We start from the raw sequence: 27,081 nt of genomic DNA, 5'->3' as shown, positions 1-27,081 counted from the left end.
AGTAATTACAGGTGGTCACTTCAATGAGAATGCTTTATTAGGTTTAGTTTTAATTTTTTTGGTCACCAATGATAGACTATTTCAATTTTTGTTTTAGAACAAGAGTCCAGTTTTTCATTTATAAAAAGAAATCAGATTAAAAAAAACAAGCAATTACATCTATTAGAGATTGATAAAAAGATCATACAAAATTTTATATTTATTTATATAAATTAATATTTGGATTTTAGAGTTGAATTACAATCGAGTGATTGTAACTCAACTGTTCAGTTGCATATTTTTTCTCTAAAATATACAACTTTTGTTCTGTTTTTTTTTTTTAAATTAAGCGCAATCTTGGCTATCAAACTAAAAAAAACAATTTTCTGAAAATTTTTAACCTATTCTTGAAGGTATAATTGTTAAAATCTAGTCTCTTTTTAAAAACCTGATCAGGCGAGAAATCAGAAAGCATCAAGCCACACTTATAGAATGCAGAAAACGCAATTATACTACTGGAAAATTTTTTCTTCTTATCAAAACCAAAAAATTCATTCACTTTTCTTAAATAACCCATGAATCCATACGTTTAATTAAACTCACAAAATTATAAAGTGATATTGAGAATTATTTTATAAATGCACAACCCTTCTAAAATATACAACTTTTGTGTTATTCTATAAATATTGCAACTAGGGTGTTCTAAATCAAAGACAAAAAAAAAAATTAAAAATAAAAAAATAATAATAAAAAGAATCAGAGCGCAAAATCAAATAGCTTTAAAATAAACTCCAGAGAAGTTATCTACATAGTTAAATGATTGCGCGAAAAAACATTTTTAAATATTGCAATAGAAGGGAAAAGAAATGAGCGCGAAGCTCAACTTTTTTATTTTGCCTTAAAGCAAGTTTAACAATCGCTTACAAGATCATTTCAGTTTTAACAGATTACCACAATAAGAAAAGCGTTTTCTTTTGTAATTTTTTTCATTAGTGATCATCGTTGATCACAAGGTCACATCTTCTATTCCCTACTCTTGAGAGATTTTTTCACCCCAATAAAAATTTAACAACGATTAGCTTCTAAGACCATCGTATCTGTTACCTAAGTCTAAACCTGGTCGATGGTCACTGACGCGTGCATCATTTGAGCGAGTTCCTCGCTTCACCATTTCAAAATCGTTAGGAATTCTCTCAGGTCTATAACGAGATAAAAATGCTTGTTAAAAGCTTTCATAAAATCAAATCAAGTGTCTCTATATTTAAATCTAAATGAAATACGTACGTTTGACTGGCGGCACTAAGTGTAGGAAAAAGAACTTGATTTGATAAGTCTGGTGGAGCGCCAGTTCTCACTCTTGGATCTCTATGAGATTCTAGCATTCTTTTCATCATACTTGGCGGTACATATTTTCCATCTTCACGAGTAGCTTTCGTTCCAATATCAACAGACACTAGAAATTTAGAACAAAACTTATTAATAAAATGTGCAAAATTTTTATCTGATGTAATGTAAAACAGTTCCTAAATATCAAAAACAAAAAAAAAAAAAAAAAAATAAAAAAAAAACAAAAAAAAAAACAAAAATAATAATAATAATAATAATAATAATAATAATAATAATAATAATAATAATAATAATAATAATAATAATAATAATAATAAAAAAAAAAAGGTGGTGGTGGTGATGTTATCCATACTGAAACCACTATATACTGAAACGATCAGCGCTTTTTATCAGCGAATTTATGCGATTAGCGCAACTATGTTCCTAAAATTTTTTTAGCAATAGCGTTTAGAAAAAGTGTCATGTAAATATGGTATTAACATGAAGCTGTTATTTAAAATGTTAGCGTACGATTTATTATAAAATAACCGATAACCGATAGGAAAATGATACTTTTTAGCTTTAAATAATTTGGAAAACTTAAAAAAAAATTGTTTAGTATTTCACTCATTTTATGCTTACATTATGATTATTTTTCTTATTGTAAGTTCTACATAACTAACTTATGTCATATGTAGACAAAAACAAAAGAAAGAGACAATTATATTAAACAGCTAATAAGTTTAAAGAAATGAAGCTAAAGATGGCAATATTTTTATATGCTGATTTTTTATTTTAATTTTAGTTTTAGGTTTTGCAAAATTATGATCTTTTAATAAATACTATGCTTATATTATGCTGCAAAATGTTACAGCTTAAAAATACGAGGACCTAATATCAACTAAACATCCTAAAAGTGTTGATAGTAGATGCCATTAGAAAGTAATTTTGAGTAATTTTGAAAATAATTGAGTTTTGAAACCCTGGTTCAATAGTCTGTGAGACTTTTTTAAGTTTAAGTTTTTTTTTTTTGCTTTTAACAAAACAAACTTTTTGAAAAAAGTTTTATAAACAGAAAATATTCTTCAGTCATAATATAAAAGTTTTTATCCAAAATTTTCAAAAAATAAACTGTATTATCTCAAGAATCCTTCATTTAAGTATTTTATCACCACAACCATCCAAAAACAACCAGTGTCAAACAACAACTCCTTGTAGTACTTGCACAAGACACTCCAGAAACACAATGTCAAAGCCAATTTTGAACTTACAAAAGTGAAAGAGAAAAAAAAGTTCATTTGGTTACCTCTACACACATCACACAAACTATAGGCTCTTAGATATTAGTATCTATGAGCCATTTAAGTATCAATTTGACTGTGAAAACAAGTCTTGACTAGCCAATAATAATAGCAAAACTGTGCATATATTTGAAATTGCAGAACTTACTTATTGAGCTTAGATTAAAGCATCTATGCCTGCTAAAATTTAGGTATTTACAAATCCATAAAGTCCTGATGAAGTGGCAAAAATCACTATTTTACTTAATTAATTTTATTTTATTAACATATTTACCATCAAACTTTTAGTAAGAACTTATCTTTGTAAAATGAAATAATACAAATGATATAGTTCTATAAAAAAATTTTAAAATTTTTTTTGCTCTTTAGACCAAAATGGTCATAATTTAATTTTTTTTGATTGCTTTGTTTTTCATTTAAAAAAAAAAAAATTTAATTCACTTTTTTATTTGAGAGTTTATTTTAATTATTTCAGTACAGATACTCAAATAGCAACTTGCACTTTTAATAAAAGTTTTAAACCTTCAAATATTTTGCAAAACTTCAAAGAATGAAACTCAGATGACAAATATGAGCTGAATGAAAGATGAACTCAGATGAAAAATAACACAGGTAAATAAATTTTCAAAATTTATTTACATATGTTATAATAATCTCATACCTGATTGTATTGATTGTATTGTATTGATACCTGATTGTATTATTGGTTGAGAGGTTTCTCCCCATTTAGAGCTACCTTTCTCTGACTTGGATTTTTTTGCTATAAATTGGAATTTAAGCCATAAAGAAATATTGAAATAAATTTTTTCTGTTTTATTTTCATCATAAAATTCACAAAAAAATGGATAATGAAGCAAAATTAGTGAAAAAGTAAAAAACAAACAAAAAGAAGATTTTATAACTTTGTATTCACTTAGTGGGAATTTAAAACCTTTAAACTAAATTCTTACGCCCTCCATCTATATCTTCAATATCATTATCTTCATCACTCTCTACATCTTCCTTATTTACTTCTTCACTAGCATATAAATAAATAAACAACTATACCATAAGAAACAAACCACAAAACATGATTTTCATGAAGTACCCCTGTCTCTGTATGGATTTTGGACATCAATTCTTAGATGCCATTTGTTAAGGTACAACAGCAAATGGGGTGTAAGAATTGATGAGTACATCAGCAAATATGGGGTGTAAGAATCAATGAGTATATTTTATAACGAGTACATTTCATAGTGAGTACATTTCATGATGAGCACATTTCAAAATTAGTGAATTGTTTAAAAAAAAAAAAAAAGAATATTTTTATCCAGAAGCCTTCTTTTAAAAATACATTATAGTTTATTTATGCACAATCAAAATAGAAACTATATATTTAAATAACCTAGTCTCTGAAGTAGAGACTATTCTAAATATTAACAAATTCAAATTTAAAAAACTTACGAAACTTGAAGATCCTGTATTTTTAAGCTAGAATAGTCTTTTTCTTTTTTCTCCTCAAAATCTTTCCATTCATCTTTTGTCTTAAACATAAAAGATAAAATACAAGTCTTTAAAAGTAAAAAAATACAGTTTAAATCTACTCTACTCAAATACTAAAACTAAAAAGAAAATTGAAGACTTTCTCCTGATAGATATTTAAAAGACATTTAATTTTTTTTTTTTTACATTTAACAATTACTTAAATCAAAATTAAAATTACAAGATTTGTGCAACAATTGCATTTAAGTATTTGTTTTTATTTTTAAGAATTATTGACAATTATAAAAAAAAAAAAAAAACAAATACTCAAATGCAAGACTTAAATCTTGTGGAGTCAGTGCTTAATGCAAAGGGATTGTGATTACAAGATTTTTACAATTTTTTCAAGAACCTGCTTTATAAGCTTGGTAGCAGACATTCTTAGCTCATCCAATCCCTTTGGGTTGTCATTTATTATTTGTTTGTCAAATCATGACAAAAGAATACCCATATACTGTGATGTGACCTAACAAAGTCCTATGCTTTAAGAAAGTCCTAATTTAAGAAATGACAACTTTCGTATACATAAAATAAACATTTAGAGAAAAAAAATTTAGTTATTTTATCTAACTAGATCTCTAGTTAAAATAACAAAGTTATTTTCTGCAAATGTTTCTTTTATATATATGAAATTCATCATTTCTTAAATTAGGACTTTCTTAAAGCATAGGACTTTGTTAGGTCACACCATGGTAGGTTAATTCAGGACTAAGCTTCCATGTTAGAAAGTAAATTACCTTTCTGAAAAATGATAGGAAGAAATGATTCTTGTTGAAAGTCAATTAATGAAACAAGATTGCTTTCAAGGATTTCCAGGTTGTTTGAGCTAACCATCTTAAATCTTAAAACAACTATATTGTAACTCATGCACACTCATATGCCAAATAACCAGCTTCTTTGCTTAACCTATTTCCCAATCCAAGTATTATTAACTCTGGTTTTCTATGCAAGTAGGTGTAGTTTTTGGCTTTCAAATTTTAAGTTAATTTTATCACTAAAAATTAGTCTTTGCCATTTGATATTATCCCAGAAATTTGAAATACTTAGAGTTAAGCATGTGGATTTTTGTTTACTTTTCATTTTTTGTTTGTTGCTTTCCACTCAAGATGGTACTACATTACAGAGCAACTGCACACTTTTTGTGGTATTACTTAAAAGCTAAACTGTTTAATCTTTTGCAATTGTCTTAATTGCTTTGATTTCTAATGATCAGATTGTTTCTGTATTTAAACAACAGAGTGTGGTAACACAATATTTGCATATAATTGAGTCCTGATCTTTGAATAACTAATCTTTTTATATATGTGTCAGAAAGAAAATTTTTCCAAAGATCAGTGCAGTTTCAACAACTTTTTTGTTAAACTTAAATTTCTTTACTAATCAAAATTTCTAGTGATCCTTTAGGGGCATGTTAGTTTTATTGATGAGCACTAATCTATGCAAAAGTTGAAGCAGTAAAAAGTTGCCTCCCTTCCACAAAGTAAACATAATTTCTGCAAGAAAATAATTTTTCTTATTTTAATAGAACATTTGCTAATCAAACTTTTAAAAATCTCTTTCAGGTCTTTGAAGATAGTGCTATATACAGTCATAAATACTATTAATCTTTTAATTTAGGGATTTTATAAAGTAGACTTTTAACAAAACAAAAAATGAGATAGCATTCATTTCAGTTATGTATATGTGTGAGCTCTTAACTTAGAAACAAATAAAACTTAATCACCTGTTTCACTTCAGTATCAGTGGTATCTGATTCCACAACTATTTGATTGATTGATTTTACTTTCTTTGTTTTTTTGGCTTTTTTTCCTTTATCTTTTTTTGCAAAAAAGTCATCCAAGGATTGCTCTTCATCAGACATTTTTATATATTAACTACTTTATATATATATATATATATATATATATATATATATATATATATATATATATATATATATATATATATATATATATGTATGTATGTATGTATGTATGTATGTATGTATGTATGTATGTATGTATGTATGTATGAAAACTACAAAAAATCTTTATGCATAAAATATACTTTCCAACACTCATTTAAAAAACTTAAATCACACTAACAACTCACATTTTTGGCTTTTGCGGATAAAGAAGCATAGAAATTCTAAATATTTTCAAACTTAGAAATAAGGCATTATTAGAATTTACGTACTTATATTATATAAGCTTTTAATGCTCTTTAATTATGATATCAGGATATTTAAACAAGTTAAAAGTCGCTCAAAAAACTTTTTAAAGAGATTAAAATTGTATGGAATCTCTTTCAAGAAGTTCACCTTAGCTTTAGCTTTTTAAAAACATAGCAATCTAAAAATTCCAAATCGTTTGCAGCAGTGATTCGCCACGCAGAGTCGTAGTTATTCTTCTGTCTCACTGGGATTATTAAAGCTCTCATATTTCAACACCACCACGAATTAAGTAATTTACCGGCCAACGAATTTTTAAAGGCTTGTTTACATTAAATATAAATATACTTAAATTCTTTTTACTTTCATTTCAGACCAAACTTTATGTTAAAATTTTTTTATTGTATTTTCACGCAAATGAATAAAAACTATTTTATCACAAAACGGCATTCAGTTTGAGCACTAACATTTAAACGTAAGAAACTAAAGTCATAACTGGGTTTACCTTAAATGACAAATTCTAGTTGAAATTTTACAAAAGGACTTTAATTTTTCTGTTATCACATTCATTGTATAGATTTTTCTTTCCTTTTAATTAGCTGCTCCGATGGCAAATCTTTACGGTTGGATTAGTTAAAGACAGTCGACTAATCATTAAGCAGTGGTACTTTTTTGTTCTTTCTTTAGAAATGCCAACAAAAATTATGAAAACTGAGCACTTTAGAAAAATCATGAAAACTCAGTGATTGACTTTATTAATGCCTTTAAATTTTTAAAGATTTAAATTATTTTATAATGATATGTATTTTATCATAAATTATAATCCGCACATCTAAAGATGAAAAGATAATTGAAACCTGAGTAAATTTGTAGACTTTGCTGTGTGAATAACAAAAATCGCGACCATTCGCAATGGATTAATGTTCAGTTCATCATAATGAAAAAATAACTTGAAGACCTATTACGATTATTAAAATTTTTTTACATAAAGTATGACACAAAATGTAAAATGTAAAAATTATTATAAATATAAAAAACTACTTTTCAAAATAAAAAAAACTAACATATAATATAAAAAGACATCCGTGTATTAAAAGAATCTACAGTGAAATCAATAATTTATTAACCGATCTCTGATCATTATTTTAAAAATTCTTTTTTTAGCTGGTTATTTATCATTTTTTAGCATACTGTGTGTTCCTCTAAGGTATTGAATGGAAATAGCTATATGGTATACTTTATTTGATGCAACAATAATTGATATATTCTTGGTTTTTAGCATATGGTTCTTTCAACTCAAACAAGCAGAGGTTTTGAATTCTTCAATATTTTGAAAAAAGAAGAATAATCCTTTTTTCAAAATATTAGAGAATTCACTTATCATGTTGACAATAAGTTTAAATCTAAAACTTGTTTTTATCAACGAAAATTCATTTTTTGCTGTTGGATGTGTATTAATCAACTTAATACACCAGTCTTAATAGGATATCATCCTATCAATCGTTTTAGATTTTATTTAATAAAATGCTTATTTTTGTATAAAATTTTTTGACACTATAAACGGGTTTTCTGAATCTTTAAATTAAAATTAAAATTCTCCAATACCAACGGGCCAAATTTGGAAATTTTTCTAAAAGATTTAGCTGAGTTTGGCTTACATTATCTGATCTATCTTCTGAACTTAGTTATTATTTATGCAAGAGCCATAAGATGCTACCGATGATTTTCGGTGGACCCTGTTTCTTTTTTAATTAATTTACAATTTTTGCCACAAAAAATTTATTTGTTTCCAAAAAAATAATTCCAGTTATTTTACATATTTACAAGTCTGAAGTTAGAAACCGCTTTGTCATTAACATTAATTTTTTCCTGTTTAAAAACATGTTGCTCCAATCGTACTGGTGGCACAAGTAGCTTTTTTGTTTGTCTCTCCAATTCTGAAAACCTTAAAATCATGAAGTGTTGGTCTGGAAACAAGTAACAGTTTTTTTTCAAGGTTTTTTTCAAGCTGTTGGTTCAAGCTATTGGTTCAAGCTATTGGTTGAGTGCTGCAATTCTAATGAAAAATTTTGCAAGGTTATAATGACTTAGGACTAGTTTCAGCATAATTGTTCTTTATACGGTTCTCCAGTCTCATGTCAATTAAAGTGAAAGGGGATATTTTTGTTTAAAATTCTTTCTGATTTACTTTGAGAAGATTTTGAGAAAAAAGCTCATTGCAGTTGTATTAAACGGTTGTGACTAATATTTACAAAGGTATATTAATAGTAGCAATTTGTTTATATGTCAGAAATACTTTAAGAAATTCAATATTATTGTCATGAGTCTAAGTCAACATTAAATCCTGGTGCGACTTCTAATGCAAATTGCTGCAAGGTTAAACCAAGATTCATTTTATAAGAAATTTAATGGCAAGTCTTATTCACCAATAATAATGAATATGTACTTTTGCTTAAAATGATCAAAATCGTTCTGAATCCAAATTTAAATATGCTTTTGAGTTATATTGTTTATATGAACAGTCAATAATGAATATAACATTTTCATATCTAGTTAATCGTAGCTGCTACATCATTAGCTGTATGATAAAATATGTTTAAATGAAAAATTATAAAAAGTTCACTTTTCCTTAAAGTTTTAAAGATAATATAAAATTAATTTGTATGAAACTGTTCCCGCATTTATTGCAACTAAAATGTCTGGCCATAAAAAAAGGAACATTTATATTAATTTTGCAAAAAATCCAACAACTAATTATTTACTTTATTATTATTATTTATTTTTCAGCCTTCTTTAACTGTTGTTGTTGTAAATATTATAAACCCTTTCATTTTCAAATTTGAATACGTAATTTGGATAATAACAACACAGTTTGCACATCTAAAATTTCCAGATCAATTTTTTGAAACTTTCATATTAATAACCATTTACTTCTGAAACTAAGTAGTGAAATTGTAACAATGTTACAGTGTTAACATGCGACTGCAAAAAAAAAAACAGGTTTCAGACTGTAATAAAATAAAAACAATTGTTTTTATAGTACAAATATACCATAAATAATGGTATTTTTCTTTAATAACTTTGAATAAATTTCAGGATCAAAGGCTTCAAAAAAACTTCTCGGGCTTCAAAAAAACTGTTCATTTTTCACTTTGATTGCTAGAGTTTTTATTTTGTTCGGTATGCAGTAATCTGGCTTTTATTTTTTATTCAATTTGTTATATTCTTTTTCATCCTCATATATTCTTCAAAAATTCATTGCTTTTTACTGTTTAAACAAAGAGTCAAACACGTGTATTGAAGGAATAGAAGACTAGTTCAGACTGACTGAAAATTTCGTAAAACTCATTTATCACATAAGAAAAGACCGCCTTTAATTTTAGCTTTTAATGAAAATTTTTGATAAACCGTCTTCAATAATAGATCTACCAGTTCAAAGGAAACGAACTTTGAATTTTGTGCTTTGTTTTGATTGTCGATCGTTGATATAAAATACTGAAACATACCTTAAATATTTTATGATAGTAACTTCTTTCTATGAACTGATGACATAAAATCATCTACGTTTCCTATAAAAGTTAGTAAGATGAACTAAGAATGTGATTTGCTTCTTTACATCCAAATAAAATAGAATTTCGATTTGACAACTTTTCTGCATCATCTGCATTTGTAAATATTTGGATAAAATGCCTCAGTATTAAAATTTCTGATTGCATAACGAAGTAAACTTAAGTATCTTATTTAAATTATCCAAAGAAACTTTTTTTATTATCCAAAGAAATCTGTGACATAAAAGAAGCAGATAACTTAATTAATTTTATTTAAATATTTTTTGAAGTACTTAAAAATCGTTAATTCAAAAAGACCCCATCCTGATTTTCAATATAAAGATCCAAATAGAGCAGTTTTAGCAACTTCAGAAGATGCTAGATTGTCATTTTTACTTGATCTTGCAACAATGGCAGAACAAATGATCAGCAAATAAGGCAACAGACATTCAGCCTTAGCTCATTTATCACACGTGTCAAAAATTGGTAGAAACTACTTTGAAGCCCTCCAGAAAAACCCTTTTGAGGGATGATTTTTGTAATATTCCTGATCACAAAAATGTAAAATTTGAAATCATCTGTAACCGTCCTTGGAAGAAAATTTGATTTGAAAATTACATCCTACATAATAGAGAGAAAATGAGAGCATTCTGTTTATTTTGATTTTCTAGAGCATTCAAATTTGAAAGTTTATATTTAAACATAAATATTATCATATGTGTACATAACTAGATTAAAACATAAGGTAAAGAGCTAAAAAACTTTGTGACATTTTCATAAAGTGATGTATTCTTTAGTAAATATTAGTTTTTATATTCTACATTGCAAAGCATTCTTAACCACACATGAAACCACAATCATGTCCATAATATTGATAGGAATAAAAAGTATTCTGTGTGTTCTAAGAAGGAAGAAAGTTTTAAATTACTCATTCCTAAAAAAAAAAAAAATCTTAGTTTACTGGCAGAATAAAAAAATAGTTTTTACTCCCAATTTAGATATTCTTGTTGTTGTAGTCCACGAGACAAGTTTGCAGCCACTTTTCATATTTTGGATGGTCTACTGGCCTCTTGTATATGCTCCAATGAGACTTGAAGCTGTGGTGAAGAGCTTCAGTGCCTGCTCACTATATTTTCCAAGGGAGTCTTGATTCTTTTCTATGAAGTGTTTGATGTGGTAAAACACTGCATGGACTTTTGGAGTAACATTTACTCTGTCAAGAGCCAGATAGGAGGCTTGGAATGATGATAGTTTTTCATAATAGTCAGGTTCCAGGGTCATTCCAAAGCAGGCAGACACCACTGCATCAAATTTTCTCAGTGCATCAATAATGCCAAAAATGTTGAACGCACAGTCTTCTTCTGCAAGCCTTTGAAGGATATCTACATTTTTGAGAAGTTTTCTACACTCATTTCCTGCAAACTGATCACCATGGAAAGGCTGAGGCTTGATGTGAAGAGCCTTGGGCCACTCATCAGCTTTCAACCACTCTTCCTTCAATGCTCTGAACAGATGGTTGACTACTCCAAGTAAGAGATGGAGTTCCATTGGTGGAATGAAGTCCAAGACTAGGACATTATCAGGCAAGCTTAAAAGAGGCTCATGGACAACATTCTTAAAATCTTTGGCTCTTTTGTAGTCCTGACCCTTATCCTGGAATGCTTTGAAGGATTTTCTCAAATAACCAAATGTTCGAGGACTTCCACATGCAGACAAATCCTTTGAGTCAATTTAACACCAAACGCATGGGTGAGAGCTTGAATGGGACTGCAAACCACAGATAATATTGGCTAACCTCAAATCACATGAGATGAGGAAATGGGCACCCTCAGGATGAATAAGATTCAAAATTTTTCTTACATTGTTGTAGTTTTCTGGAACTTCTTCTTCTACAGCAACAAGAAGTTGACGCTTCACTCCACTTTCTTTAGCTACTTGTGATGTCAAGGTTTTCTTGCAAGGTAGAGACCTAGAATCTAACACTTGCTCCATCTCTTGAATGCCCAGACTGACTTTAAAGAAGCCACCACCACCATCTAGACCAAGCTTCACAATGTGTTGTGTATAGACTTGTCTTTGAAGCAGGACATCATTCAGAAGTTCTCCTAGGTTTTTGCAGTGTACAACCAATTGCTTCCTTCTCTGTGATTTGTCATTACAGACTTCAAAGTCAGTTTGACTGAAATGAGCAGACAGCTTCTTTCCAATCTCAATAAACGTTATGGTAGACACCAATTTATTCATTGAGGAATTGGACAAACCAGTGTTGACTTTCACCAAAAACATTCACCAAATTTTCTGCTTTCAGTAGTGGGGTGTCTCCAAAAAGTTTTTTGGCACTTGATGGTCCTAAAATAAAGTTGAAAACATTTATATATAGTTGTATTTGTTTGCTACAAGTAAAATAGACACTTAAAGTATAATGATACTATAATAGATAAACAAATATAAGTAGTAAAAAGCATTTGACTATCTAATTAACAAATTTTGATCTTTGGCTAGGTGCTAGTCTAAATGTGTAAGAAAATATGCATTTACTGATTTGACACTACACTAAACCTGGATAATTATTTGATATGTTTGATTCAACTAAATTCAGCTGTAAGTTAAGTTTGGTGTACTTTATCATGCAACAAAATAAATTTTGTACTTATTCAAACATTGCCCTATTTCAAATTTAAGGGTACATTAAACACTAACTAATCTTTTATTTTATTATAAGAGATAACTAACAAACATATCTCTTTTTACAAGGGGCTTTTTGATAACGTGTCTGTGATTTCTTAAAATAGTAAACTAAGGATAAGAATGCTTAGTCTTAAAGCTTGTACATAACACAATAGTAATTTTAGCATAAATTTATGTACCTTTTGTGAGACACAAAGGGCAGCCACCTCTGCTTTGTGCAAGTTTGACAGTTCCATGTGGAGATGCTTCTTTGACAGTAATAACTGAAGCTGCAATTTGCTCACTGACAAGAGAATCCCTCATTGCTAGTTTTCTCATGTTTTCACGAAATGAGAAGTCAGAGCAGTTATGTAATATTCCTTTTCCAAGAATTGACAAGCACTCTGAACATCTTTTTTGGTTTGAAGAAGACTGTGAATGTTCAGAGGAAGTCTCCAGTGGGTGTTTTTCATAAGACTTCAATTGTCCTATTTGACAAATCAGGCAGTCACAGTCCTGTTCCCGAGTTGAAGGTCTGACTTTTATAGTTTCAAATTGAAACTAAGAGGAAGTGAAACATTCTCATCATTTTTCTTCTTTCCAAGAGCAATCCTGCATGTGTCACAAATCCCTTTTGGAACTCTAGAGTCTGATATGTCAAGTTTCATTTGGAGCACAGTTTCAATTGTATTGATCAATTGATTGCTCTCTTGTACATTTTCTCAAGCAAAAGATACAAACTGTTTTTCTACAGTCTTCATGAGTTTTCTTTGAGTTTGGCAATTTTCTAAGACTTTTAACAAAATTTTGCTCAATAAAGGTCTAATTCTAAAGGTAAAGTATCAGAGAATTTGCTATTTCCCGAAAAAAATTTTGTTGACTTTTAAATATTTTAAATTCCAGGAAAGCTAAAATTATTGCAAAAAAAATTGTTATTTGAGTATTTATTTAAGTATTTGATTGCTATTTTATCCTAAAATGCTGCAAAAATGCAAATGAGATATTAAAGCATTGTTTTAAATTATCTTAAAACAGGGAAATTCTTCAAATCAAATTTTCTTCCACGGACGGTTACAGATGGTTTCAAATTTTACATTTTTGTGATCAGGAATAATACCAAAATCATCCCTCCAAAGGGTTTTTCTGGAGGGCTTCAAATTAGTTTCTACCAATTTTGGACACGTGTGTTATGTCAAGATTTAATAGCCGTTACTAAATTTTTGTTGTAACTTTCTTTTAAGTAAATTGGGGTGTCAGGATGCGTCAGGGTGAAGTGAGACAAAATATACTTATTAGCAATTTAGTTTTTTAAAACACAATTACTTTTTTACGGGACATGAAATCCAGTGACCATTTTAAGCTCTTTACAAATGTCCGCATAACAGCTGTTTCTTCCTCGCCATTTTCAATAGAATCATTTAAGTATTTCTTTTTCCTTACCGTAAAGCTCGTTTTATATGCTCTGGAAAGATTTTTAGTAGGAGAGAATTGCGAGTTGACCCGGACAAAAATAGTATAAAGCTGAAACTTTGCACAGAGGAAGTAGACAGTCTCTGGATGAGCGTAAAAAAAAGCCCCGTTGATTGCACTACGGGAACATCCCTTTTGGGGCAAATTGGGGCAAAAAATAGGCTAATTTTGACAACACTAAAATATCATTAATTATATATCGTTGAATTGAGAATTTTACGCTGATCAATATTTATATAAGAACTATGACTTGAAAGCAATTATTTTTTAAGTTATTTACGTTTAAAAAGTGTAAACGTGTTAAAAGTGAATGCCGCGCAAAACTTCATTCGATTTTTTGTTTTCAAAAGAAAATTTTTACTGCGAAAAACTTAATCATTTCTTTTGTTTTCATAAAAAAAGTTTTTAATGAAACATTTTGTATGAATGGATAATTTAGTTTTACTCCGAAAAAAAGTTGTGTCTTATTATATTTAAACTATTATATGGAAAAGTAAAACTTACAAGTTAAACGTTACGTGTAGTAAAAGTTTTTACATTTGAAAAAAAAATAATGGATCTTGTACATGTACTATATTACTATCATAAAGGAATTTTTAGTTGCAGAGAGAACTTGTAACTGGTACTTGCATCTTCAAACAATCTCAAAAATGCTAAACTTATTTGCCGCAAGAAATGCAATACCTTTCAGAAACGAATCCATGGTTACATCAACAATTTTTAGATGGTCGTCACGCAGTCCGCCGATCTGAAAGGTATTGGGCTGGCCTATCTTCTGATCTTGTAATAGAGCAGACCCTGATGCGGTCTATAAAATGCAATGGTGGTTTAACTAGAGGTAGAGGATTTGATGAAAATGTACGCAACCTATGGACAATTAGCATCTGTTATTCTGCAAGTGTTCATGAAGCAATGCATAAATTATCTGGATTTTACATCGGAGTTACGGAAAGCAATAAAGAAATGGGTATTAAAAGATTAGTATGTGATTATGAACATTGTGAGTTGTTTTATGACTGGTTTTCTGTAAGAAATCCATTCAATACTGTCGATAGAAATCTAAATTCATTATCTACGGGTCTTGTATCAGTCAATGGTGAAGATCTTGTCAATTGTGACGAGGCTGAGAACATAGGTGTTCGTCTACAAACATTTCTCAACGGCCTTAAGTTCAATGAAGCAAAGTTTAAAAAGAAGAATACATTTTTTTCTTTAGATGTTTTGACCAATAGCGTAAAACTAGACAAACAAACTGATTATTGTGTCGATCCAACACTCCTTTTTAATAGACTTGCAGCAATTGCAGAAAGAGAGGATGACGGTGAACTACATTTTGATTATGAGCTTATTCATCTCCCACACCCATTATTTAAAAATAACCTAATGCTGAAAGCAAACAAATCATCTTTGCGCAAAGTGATATTTCCTGACGACGAAATTAAACCAAGTACAAATGTCAGTTTTTGCAAATATGTCCTTGATGGAGGTTCCTTACTCCACAGAGTTCTTTGGAACAAAGGTATGAGGTTTGTAGAAATTGTTGAGACCTACATCAGCTATATAAGACAAAATTATGCCACCACTTATATTATATTTGATGGTTATGATAAGAAATCTTCAATTAAATCTAATGAACACATCAGAAGAAAATGCAAAGATTCTTCCCAAAATCTTCTTATAAGAGAAAATAATCAGGTTCCGTACTCAGAAGGATTTTTTCTATCGAATTCACACAACAAGGCACAATTAATATTACTTTTGTCAGATTACCTTAAACGAGATGGATATGAAGTATATATTTGCAAAGGGGATGCTGACACGAAAATTGTCTCTAAATCGTTGGAAGTTGCAAAGGAAATTTCATCATGCATTGTTGTTGCTGATGGTACTGATATAGCAGTTATGCTAATGTATCGTTGGAAAGATGAATTAAATGAGATTTTTTTTTATCAAGAAAGAAAGAAAAAACTCTAGAGTATTAAAGGCGCTCAATCTCGAGTAATGGATTTAAAAGAACATCTGTAATTTGTTCACGCATGGTCAGGATGTGACTCGACATCTTCAATACTGGGAAAAGGAAAACCAAGTTTTTTAAAATTACTGCAAAAATCCAATAATATACAATCAGTATCTGAAATTATTTCGGATTACTGGGCATGGAAGTTAGATAATGGTTGCCTTCTTCCAATACCAACAGACAAAGGTGTGGCACCACCCAATATATTAAAAGTGATTCGCTGCGATTGTAAAACTTCGTCAAGAAATATGTGCGGAACTAATATGTGTTCTTGCAGGAAAAACGTATTTAAATGCATGTCTGTATGGTGGCTGTCATTGGCAAGACTGCAGTAATAAAACGATAAATTTTATTTTTTAAATATCAACATAATCTTCTTTAAATATTTTTGTTTTTTTTGGAAAACAAATATTTTGCATTTTTAGGATTTTGAAATTGAAGAAGATTCAAGTGATGAAATTGAAAACGAGAGAAATTTACTTGATAATTTGTTTTGAGAAAAGTAAGATATCGGACATCTAATTTTAAAGAAATTTGCATTCAAATCTTAAAGTTATTTTAAAAGAATATATTATTTTCTAATTTTTTCCCATTTTAAATTGCGCACAGACAAAAGTTATATTATCATGTTTTGAAAACAAAAAATATAACATTTTAACGGTTTTACACTTTTCAAACGTAAATAACTTAAAAAATAATTTTTTTCAAGTAATAGTTCTTATATAAATATTAATCAGCATAAAATTTTCGATCCAACGATATAAAGTTTATGATATTTTGGTGCTGTCAAAATTGCCCCTTTTTTGTACCCCAAATTGCCCCAAAAGGGATGTTCCCGTAGCGCAATCAACGGGGCTTTTTTTTAGGCTCATCCAGACACTGTCTACTTTCTCTCTGCAAAATTTTAGCTTTATACCATTTTTGTCCGGGTTCGACCCTACTTTTCGCTAATTCTCTCCTACTATTATTTGTTGTGATTTTTAAGACTTTCAAATTTTAATGTTTTACTTACGAAAACGTAAATATCTTCAGTTTTATTAAAGCTTTTGTCTTTAAATTTTCACAGTATGTTATTCATATATTTATGAGGGCTGGAACTAGAAATATAAAATTTAAAGAATAAATAAGTTAGTTTGAATGTAGTTTGTCAGACCAACAGAGGCAATAAATCAATATCTGTATGTTTAATGCTGCGATTTTGGATTTATCCAAAATTTGAAAAATATTTTAGTTTGTGTCCTGGAGCAACTCTTTTTCTACCATATAGTAAAATATGGTGCATTTAATGCAAATTTTAATCCAGATATCCTTTTTTTTTAGTAAAGGTAAGATTTTAGACAAATTACGTTGATTCAGCATCAAAAGATGTAAGTTTCATTTTTCTTTTAAAAAGTTAAAGTTTTATAGAATTTCCATATATAAAAAATTGATAACAAGCTTTGAACCAATATAGACTAAAAGTTAGATTTAAGGTGGTTCCTACATAATCAAAAGTCGAAATTTTCTCAAAAATTGATTTTTTGGCAAATTAGATATTCTAATGTAGAATTTATTGCTCTTTCTCGTGGTATATACCTTTTTTAAGTTTGTTTATGCTTTTTAGAATATTTTTAATTTTATACAGGTAGGTATAGTTTTAGTGCCTAGCAACGGCCATAGCAACCGTTTTATTTTTTAAGTTTTAAGTAGTACATCTCTTTTGCTATTCTAATTTTGCCTTATACGTCAAAGTTGTTAAATATTTAATAATTATAGGTTATGCTGTTGCAAAGTGCAAACAGCAAGCAAGCTTTTTTATAATAATCTTTTTACTTTTTACTGTTTTCTAATGCATTTGTTGAAATTATTTAATATTTTAGTTAGATTCTAGTAAAATAATTAAGATTTAATATGGCAAACCTTCGAAATAACAAAAGAAAGTCATCAAGAAAGGGTGTTGGTGGTCGCGGTTGTAAAAAATCTGTACATATTGTAAATAATAAATGTGGTATGATTATTTTTTATTTATAAACTTTAAAATACTTATGGAAATGATAGCAGTAGGGAACAAGTGTCAAGAATGTGGGGAAGCCAATGTCACAATAACTGATAATTTGGATGATAGAAAGGAATTTTCTCATAAAATTGTTTATTTTTGTAGAAAATGTAAAAATAAGTCACAAGTATACTTCACCTTTTAGTGCTTCTGAAAAAATGTATGGTTGTAAACCGAGTGAAATTAATGTTCGATTGGTTATGGTATTTCGAGAAATTGGTAAAGGGCACGAATCGATTAAAACATTTACACGGTGTATGAATATGCACTCAATATCTAATACTGCCTTGAGAAATATTAATAATAAGTTATTTTCTGCATACGAAAATTCTGCAATAGAAAGTATGCAAAATGCTGCAAATGAAGCAAAAATGGAAGAAATTGTCCCAGGTATACATTCTTGCCGTGTATCGATTGATGGAACTTGGCAAAAAAGAGGACACTCCTCATTGAACGGTGTAGTGACAGCAGTAAGCAAAGGAAAGTGTTTGGATGTTATTGTTTTATCAAAACATTGTAGACAATGTTTAATATGGGGTGGAAAAAAAGGGACAACAGAATACACAAATTGGAAAGTGGCACATAATTGTAAAATTAACCATCGAAAGTCATCAGGAGTAATGGAATCCTCAGGTGCTATTGATATATTTCAGCAATCTGTAAGTTGAAAGAAACTAGTTTATAATGAGTATCTTGGAGATGGAGACACAGCGTCTTACAAAGAAGTTGTTAACTCTAAACCCTACGAGGCGTAGTTTGGTATTAGACCTGTTAAACTTGAATGTATTGGACATGTAAATAAACGAATAGGTTTTCGACTTAGGGCACTAGTACAAGAATATAAAAATACCTCTACACCATTTGGTGGAAAAGGAAAATTGACAAGCAGCTCCATCAATTCAATAACAAATTATTATGGTATTGTCATTCGAAGAACTCTAAAATTAAGTTGCACTAACGATGAAAAAGTCTACACAATCAAAAAGTGGATAGGTGCTATCATTCATCATTGTACCAACTTTTCTAACTTAGATAAGCGCCACATGTTTTGTCCACCAGGAGAAGAATCGTGGTGTAGTTATAAGAAAAATAAACTTAAAAAACACAAAGAGAAGATTAATTTACCAGAGTGGATGTTCCAAGATTTTCCAAGATCTTTCAAATGATGATCTTCTTCACAAGTGCATCCACGGGGAAACTCAAAATGCTAACGAGTCCCTGAATAATATTATTTGGATGATATGTCCTAAGCAAGTCTTTATAGAAAGGTCAATTCTACAGTTAGGTGTATATAGTGCTATTCTTCAATTCAATGAAGGTCAATTTGGATTTGTTAAAGTGTATGAAAAACTTGGAATACAGACCAGTGTCTGTTTTAATATTATATCTGAAAAAATGAACCGACGCAGCATCCAAAATTTACTTATTAAAACATCAGAGAAGACAAAATCAAAAAGAAAAAAACTAAAAGCCATCAAGAAGGGTTTATTGGATAAATATTTACATAAAGAGGGAGGAGAAACTTATTTAAAAGGAGGATTTTAGTTTTAAAAACAAATTTTTTTCTTGTTTTTTGATTTTCTACCGCATCGTTTTTCAACAAAATTGTCTCACAAAAAACATCATAACTTTTGAATTAATAGTGATAGCTACTTGAATTTTTCAGGACTTATTCATCCAGTGTACTGCTAGTGCCTGAGTTTTTTTCAAATAAGTTTATTACTTGTAAGTTGTGGTTAGGGAACTAAGATCAGAGGTCTAGTAGCACATTTTTTAAAAATACAGTTGTTTTGAAGCATAACTTTTAGTAGAAACATGATTTTTTAATAAAAAAAACTCACGCACTAGATACAGGTAGCACGAACAAGTATACCAAGTTTGAAAGTAAAATGAGCTTTTACTCATGAGTAATTGTGTTTCTAGTAAACTCAATTTTTAGGGGTTATTTTGACTATTATAAGCCTCTATGTGATCATCAATATATTATTGGTGTTCGAAAATTTTTTTTTTTTACACATTCTGTACCTAGTTTTGAGAAAATTAATGCTTAATGAATAAAAAGTAACTTTTTTTGATTACGTAGGAACCACCTTAATGCGGGTGTACCGCCTTAAGAATCGTATAAAAACATAGATCTCAAAATTAATGGAAAGTCCTCTAATCTGAAGTTGAAAATATAAAAGTATACAAAAAATTGCTAATATTCGCCATCTTGAGTTAACTACCCAAGTAGCAACGTATATATGGCCCGACAGCGGTCCGGTTCCGGTTGCGGAACAGGGTCGAGACTGGCTTGCCCAATGATATATTATATATACTAGACGATAATTCGTCTGACTTTTTTTTCCCGTGAACTTTGGGAAGTCAGACGAGAAAACTTTGGTTATTTAAAAAAATGAGTAATGGCGAAATATAATTACGTTTCTTAGGTTTAAGGACGGGGTTAATATGCCTTTGCTGAGAGCTGTTAAAGCTTCTTTTTGGTAATCCTTCAAAGATTTAATAAAAAATAAATCACAAACTTTTTTAAAAGCATACTTTAATTTATCCTTTTTGTTTGTCATAATGCTTCTGAATAGCAATGATATTTTAATTAACTAAATTTTGGCGCAACCATTAAATAACCCCCCGAAAATTTACAACATTTCATTAAGATCAAAGAAAAGCCGCAGGAACATATTTGTTCCGGTAGAAGATAAATTGCATTAGCGCAAAAACTAAAGTTTTCTCGTCTGACTTCCCAAAGTTCACGGAAAAAAAAAGCCAGACGAATTATCGTCTATATATCGTCAGCTCGGAATACAAGTGTCGTATTCGACATTTTTGAAAAAAATGACTTACATATGCGAACTATCTATTTTTTGTGGACTTATTTTACAAAAAATTATCCGATAGCTCAATTAAATTTTTTTCCATATAGTTCAGTAGATCATTTGTCGTAAATGAACTTTTTATACGAGACGTTCGAGGTACATTTGTTGTACTTAGCGTAGACCAATAGTAGCGTTCTATTTGCTCACGTGACTTTAGATTTAACTACGTATATATACGTAGCGTTAACTACGTTTAACTACGTATATATACGTAGCTCGCGGTACATTTGTTGTACTTAGCGTAGACCAATAGTAGCGTTCTATTTGCTCACGTGACTTTAGATTTAACTACGTATATATACGTAGTTAAATCTAAAGTCACGTGAGCAAATAGAACGCTACTATTGGTCTACGCTAAGTACAACAAATGTACCTCGAGCGGAGTACAACAAATGTACCTCGAACGGAATATATTCCGTTCATTTGTTTACTTTTAACATGTGGTTTTTGTAAATAAAAAGTAATACATCACATTTGTTTTTTAATATTGAATTGTTTTTTTTTTCTTTGAATCGAATCTAAACGTTCAGTAAATAAAAATTATTACTCGTAATTAAAAGAACTAAACAGTATTTATAAATATATTGTTTGTTTGTAAAGATAAGTAACAAATATGGAATATTTCATATCAAATTTGGAGTATTTTATGGCTTCTGATGCTGATAATCCGATACCAATAGTATTGGAGCTAAACCAGCAAATGGAGGAAGAAACTCCTGGATATGTAATGGAAGGTCCTACTTATTCATCTTTTTCTTCTACTATAATTTCTCCTAGCAATGAAAAGCAAATATAAAATACTTGTGTACAAAGATTTCATTACAATATACGTCTTGTGTTCAAATAATTTTAAAGAGATCATTATTTTTACATTCTAAATAAGCTCTTGAAATTTCTTTCATTATTATTACCTTTTATTTATTTTTACATCAACTGTATTTATGCATTGCTTAATAAATACAATTGGTAAAAGGTACCCCTCAGAGAAAAAATAAGCAGAAAGTCAAAGTTTTGAAAGAATTTCCTCCATTAAAAAATGATTCAACACGTTTTTTGCTCTCAGATAAAAAAATTAATGACCTTGAGTCATTGGTAAAATAATTTGTTAGCGATGATCTTGAATTTTATAATACTCTTTTTAAGTCACAAAGCCTGAACATTTAAATATATCACTTTGTAAAATGTTTTAATAAACATTCTATATATTTATTTCTTTATTATAAAAAAAAGGTACAATAATGAAAAATGGTTGTTTTTTATATTTAAGGTTTAACTTATTTATATCATTTTTCACAGACAAATTAAACGATATGTGTGATAAATTAGTTATTTTATTTTTAACTATTCAAAAATAAATAATGTTAATAAAAATTGCTTAATGTAAAAAAAGAAAAAATTGTGAATATTTAGTTATTTATAAATTGAGTAAGTGAAACCTTACATCATACTCAATTTATCAATAAGTATATTTGTATAAGAAGCTTATTAATTTTTATATAAGAAGCTTGAAGATTGAAAACTCTATATTTCTGAATATAATGCCGATAAATTGGTTACCAGGAATGAATTAAAGAAAAAAAAAGCGAGAGACACTAAAATTATATTAATGCTATAAGTCATTGTTAGTTACAACATAAGTAAATTTAACCTTAATTCACCTACTATCAAATTAATTGCATCTATGACAATTGTGTTCCGACAAAATGTTCTGATTTTGAAAAACATTTGTCGTATTTGAAAAATCGTGCTCAAAGTTACAGGGGAAGTTTTTTTTTGTTTGTTTTTTTGACAATTTAAACAAAAACTTATATTGATTTTAGTCAACTTTGTTAAATTTCAACTTGTAATTAAATTTACATAAAGAGATTTTGTACTTTAAACTTTGAATGCAAAATTCTCAATTTAAACACAGTGTCGTATACGACACTTGTATTCCGAGCTGACGATATACTAGATGTCTAACTTGCGGAATTTTATTAGACGAAAAGTGAAGCCGCTTTTTTTGTTTACAAATTGATCCGCCATTTGTAGTAAGGGCAAAAGCTATATCCGACGTGCGAAATAAAAGTTAAAAATGCATGTTTTTGCCCGAATTAGAAATGGCTTCCACGGCTTCACTTTTCGGATCGAAGTTAGACATCTAGTAAATATAATGTATCAATGGGCTTGCTAGACCTGGCGCAGTGTCGCCATGTACATTAGCTTAATTATGAACCAGGGCTGGCTAGCCATTGCAGGCTCTGGCGTTTCAACGAGCCACCACTGGCAAATGCTAAAAGATCATATGCAAGCCCATAGATTCACCAGGAGCCGGTGACGGGCCAAAAACAGTAAATCGCTATTATTATAACGTTCCTCTTCATCAGTTTTACATATTGCATGTACATATCACTCAAATGTGAAAACAAAGTTTTAGATTATTAATTTATGTTAATTAAATTATTAAAACCTCCCATTTAAATGTTCCTTATTAATGGAATAGAGAAAATACCATTAAGTTAAATCACTCTTTTCAATTTGTAAATTTAAAACAAAATGAATATAAATTGCTTCATCAAAATAAAACCAAATTCAACAAACAAATTCTATTTATAAATCTTATAAAGAAGAATTCGTTAACAAAAACAAACTATTTTTGACTTAATTATTATATTATATGTAAAGTAAATTATTAATATAATATATATGATATAAATTATAACACAATTATAATATATAATATAAATTATTATATAAAAACATCAAAAAGATGTGATTTATATACATTTAAATTTCTTCAGAAATGTTTTATAAGGGGCTACCTATTTTACATTTTTTTTTTCAGGGATTTTGATGATGACACAATTTATCAAAAAAGGGATTTTGATGATGACACAATTTATCAAATTGTGTCATCATCAAAATCCCTTTAACAAACATTTAGAACTAAAATGTAAAATTAATCTGTGTACATAACTTATGCCTGGTTGCAATTATAGCAACCATACTACCAATGATTGGTATTTAACAATGTTTAAAGCTATTTATCTCAACAGAATTTCTTACGGCTCTTTGTTTTCTGCCACCGTTATGATCAGTAGCTCCTGCCAAATGGTGAACAACGGCTTTTTGGATGTCACTTTCGGATGTATCTTTGGTTGGACCATTTTTTCTTAATGCTCCTGTGAATATACATTATCCTTTACAGTTGAATACAGCAGATTACTTGTTACTAAACATAATATTAAGAATAAAATATACATTATGCATGTTATCAAAAAATGTATGATACAAATAAGTTTATATCTTTAAATGTTAATAATTATCCCTTAAAGTTTAAGAATAATCCCTTCTAGTTTAAGATATAAATACATGTAAGAAGACCTTAAATTTTTTCATAATGTATTATATTATAAATTTTTGAAACAAATATTTAAATCAAATATTTAAATATTTGTTTCACTTTTTTATTAATATAATTTGTTTCACTTTTTTATTAATATAATTTGTTTCACTTTTTTATTAATATTATATACTGTTATACTTACTATTATTTGAAATTTAAGATTTCTGCACAAGCATATAATAAATTACGATGTTGGCAGCTTCCAACAGTTGTAAGTTGGTTAGCAATTATCATTTTAGACCTATATAATAACTAGATTTCTTTGGCCTAAGTTTAAAACTTTGACTTTTTCTTCACTGCTATTTAGCAGAATAAATTTAAACAAACTAAAATAAAAATTATACTTAGTATTACTGAGAACTTTTACCTTATTTTATCATATTTATTATAAAAAACGAAAAACAGAAAAGGTAACATGCAACAAATTATTGTAAGAATATGTTTTTGTTAACCAAAAAAAATTTATGAAAATATTTTTGCGAAAAAAATGTTATGCTAAACAAAAAAAATATTTTTTTTTATTTGAAACTTATATATTTACCAATGTTTGAACTCAAGATTTAAAACTTCTTTATAATCAGTTTTATAATTTTCACATAAGCGTTCGTTGATTCCGTCGCACAGTGGAAAATTGTAGAGCAACAGCATATCATAAATGTTTTTTACTAATGTCGCTACTATCATTATATTTCAATTTTATTTAATAGTTTAATAGTCAATCATTACTATAATGCAGGAATTTCACATAATTTTATGCAAAAATAAAAGATTTGAAGCCCTATTGTTTATTACTTTTGCGGATGTTCATTTCAAACCTGTTCGCTTCATCACTTTAAAAGTGAATTTTCTATAAAACTTTCTAGGAATAAGTATAAAGTATTATACATTTTTGAAAAGCTCATGTTATGGAGATTTTAAGAAAATTATACATTTTTACTTATATGGTTCAGTTTAGGAGTAATTATTTGAACAATAAGATAAATGAAAAAAAAAATATTCTTCAAGTTCACTGAGACTTTTGGTAGTTACCCACGCTTCCCCACGCTTTACATTTAATGTAGTATTCTAGCCTAGGTGTTTATTAAAAACATGTATAAGAATGAGTTGCAGAAACGTGCTGTTTCCGAAATTATCGAGAAAAGAGTGATAAAAGTAAAAAAACAGAAAACCGCTTTTTATCGTGGTTTCAAATTTTGTTCATTTATAACAATAGCTTGGTATATGTTTTTTAATTTATTATCAATTTTTTATTGATACCATGGCATTCTTTTATTTTTGCACTCATTTTGTGGTGAATGTACACTGCCAATATATAAAGAGTTGAAACATATCAGTATAAGAAACTCACAGTGGAAATTAAACCGACTCGTTTGACTATTGAATATTACTTAAGTTACTTTTGTGACTTGTTAAAATGACAACTTTTAAGTGTTTGAAATGTAAATTATTGCTTTCCTATATTGATGGAGGAATGACAGTTGAGGCACTGTCAACAATTTTAAAAGAAAATTATCAACTTTCTGAGGACAACTTGTGTTTCATCATTAGTGGTATTTAAAGGCACATTATTCCGTCTTTTAATAAACGATGGAGCATATCTTTAATACATATCTTCAGGCGTTGCATTCAATAGGAGAAGAAGCAGAAGCAAAACTTGTGGAACCATTAAGGATTGCTGATAAAGACAAAAAAAAATTAACATCGAGTTTTATGGAAAACGCAAGCCAGAAAAATATGCTAACTGATGAAGAAGCACTCAGCATGTTTATTGATTTAGATTTAACAAAAGCACAATATTTGTATATGAGGAAGGTGACAAATGAACGAAACTGTTCCATATTCCCACCATATTGTAAAATTCAAGAAATTAAACAGACCTGCTATCCACCATCTTCTGCAATAGAAATTACGAACACACATGCGAATATTCTGGAACTGCAAGATTTATTGGATCACACTGTAGCTAGAATTTTGACCATAGATTCTCTGTACAGTATTGAATTCAAGCATTTACTTTCATATAGTAAATGGGGCTGTGATGGTTCCTCTGGCCAAAGCCAATACAAGCAGAAACTTCCAGAGGAATCTGAACTTATTTCTTATGCAAATTTGTTTACTAGTTCTTTGGTGCCTATCAAACTAATTGATAAAGTAACTGGCGCAGTTGTTTGGCAAAATCCGGCACCTTCGTATGTTCGTTTTTGTCGACCTATATGCATTGAATTTTGCAAAGAGACTTCCAAGAAAACTAAAGCCATTGTAGATGAAGTAAAGAGCCAAATAAACTCTTTGCGTGAAATGTGCAAGAACTTGATGAAGATACTCTGCAGCTTTTGAAAGTCAACGAACTGATTTCAGGAACTGAAAGTCCCTATGTAGTTATGATATAGTACCTTTAAGGTGGTACCAGGGTAAAAAACGGCTATTTTTGATAAAATTTTGAAAAATACCAAAATTAATGTTTTGAATTCTTAAATCTACCTATTTCAATATGCGTTTTGCAAAAAGTCAAAAATCTTCTTAACTTTAATCAAATTTGGCCTTTTTTTAAAGAGCAGTTTGGTTTTTGCTTCATAACAACGACCTTAGAAACGCTTTTTATCTCGCTAAATCTCAATTTTTCAGAAAAAATAACTTTTCATAGAAAATAGATAATGGGCTGAAATTTTGCAGATTTAAAGATGAACATATTACGAATGTTGTCTATGAAGCAAATTTTTGTTATTTTTTATTTAAAACTCATTTTTATCATGCTTTTGTCCCAAACTTCCCTTAATTTTATATCTTAAAGTTCGAATGTCAACCTGGTA

General features: G+C 29.0%; 2 protein-coding genes across 3 annotated transcripts; one reads left to right on the top strand and one right to left on the bottom strand.

Annotated features, from left to right (window-relative positions):
• Positions 1-586: 586 nt before the first annotated feature.
• Positions 587-6,042, bottom strand: LOC145190796 (protein CDV3 homolog A-like). Of its 2 annotated transcripts, none has more exons than XM_090091655.1 (6): positions 5,851-6,042; positions 4,050-4,129; positions 3,557-3,624; positions 3,268-3,366; positions 1,264-1,432; positions 587-1,178 (listed from the first exon to the last, which is right to left on the bottom strand). In XM_090091655.1, exons 1-6 carry the CDS (start codon positions 5,986-5,988, stop codon positions 1,055-1,057), a joined length of 678 nt encoding a protein of 225 aa, XP_089947781.1. In that variant the 5' UTR covers positions 5,989-6,042; the 3' UTR covers positions 587-1,054. The 2 variants fall into 2 exon arrangements, with proteins under 2 accessions (XP_089947781.1, XP_089947782.1); XM_090091656.1 differs by having other exon boundaries at positions 3,298-3,366; positions 5,851-6,041.
• Positions 6,043-17,995: 11,953 nt separating this feature from the next.
• On the top strand, positions 17,996-19,113 carry LOC149887047 (uncharacterized). The gene has a single exon (XM_090091657.1). The coding sequence runs from the start codon at positions 18,076-18,078 to the stop codon at positions 18,679-18,681; it is 606 nt and encodes a 201-aa protein (XP_089947783.1). The 5' UTR covers positions 17,996-18,075; the 3' UTR covers positions 18,682-19,113.
• Positions 19,114-27,081: the final 7,968 nt, after the last annotated feature.

The sequence above is a fragment of the Hydra viridissima genome, unplaced genomic scaffold (genome assembly GCF_058129835.1).
Source record: "Hydra viridissima isolate aposymbiotic clone 2 unplaced genomic scaffold, HvirCarnegie_v1 scaffold_6, whole genome shotgun sequence".
Classification (NCBI taxonomy): Eukaryota; Metazoa; Cnidaria; class Hydrozoa; order Anthoathecata; family Hydridae; genus Hydra; species Hydra viridissima.
Note: the sequence above shows the minus strand (reverse complement) of the source record. Positions and strands in the feature narration are given on the sequence as shown.

Excerpts from the sequence above, each read along its gene's own strand:
- LOC145190796 (XM_090091655.1), bottom strand. The coding sequence starts at position 5,988 with ATGTCTGATGAAGAGCAATCCTTGGATGACTTTTTTGCAAAAAAAGAT. Across the intron at positions 4,130-5,850 it reads CTGATACTGAAGTGAAACAG|ACAAAAGATGAATGGAAAGA; the intron begins GTGATTAAGTTT and ends TTTATGTTTAAG. Across the intron at positions 3,367-3,556 it reads TGAAGATATAGATGGAGGGC|CAAAAAAATCCAAGTCAGAG; the intron begins GTAAGAATTTAG and ends TCCAATTTATAG.
- LOC149887047 (XM_090091657.1), top strand. The coding sequence starts at position 18,076 with ATGATAGAAAGGAATTTTCTCATAAAATTGTTTATTTTTGTAGAAAAT.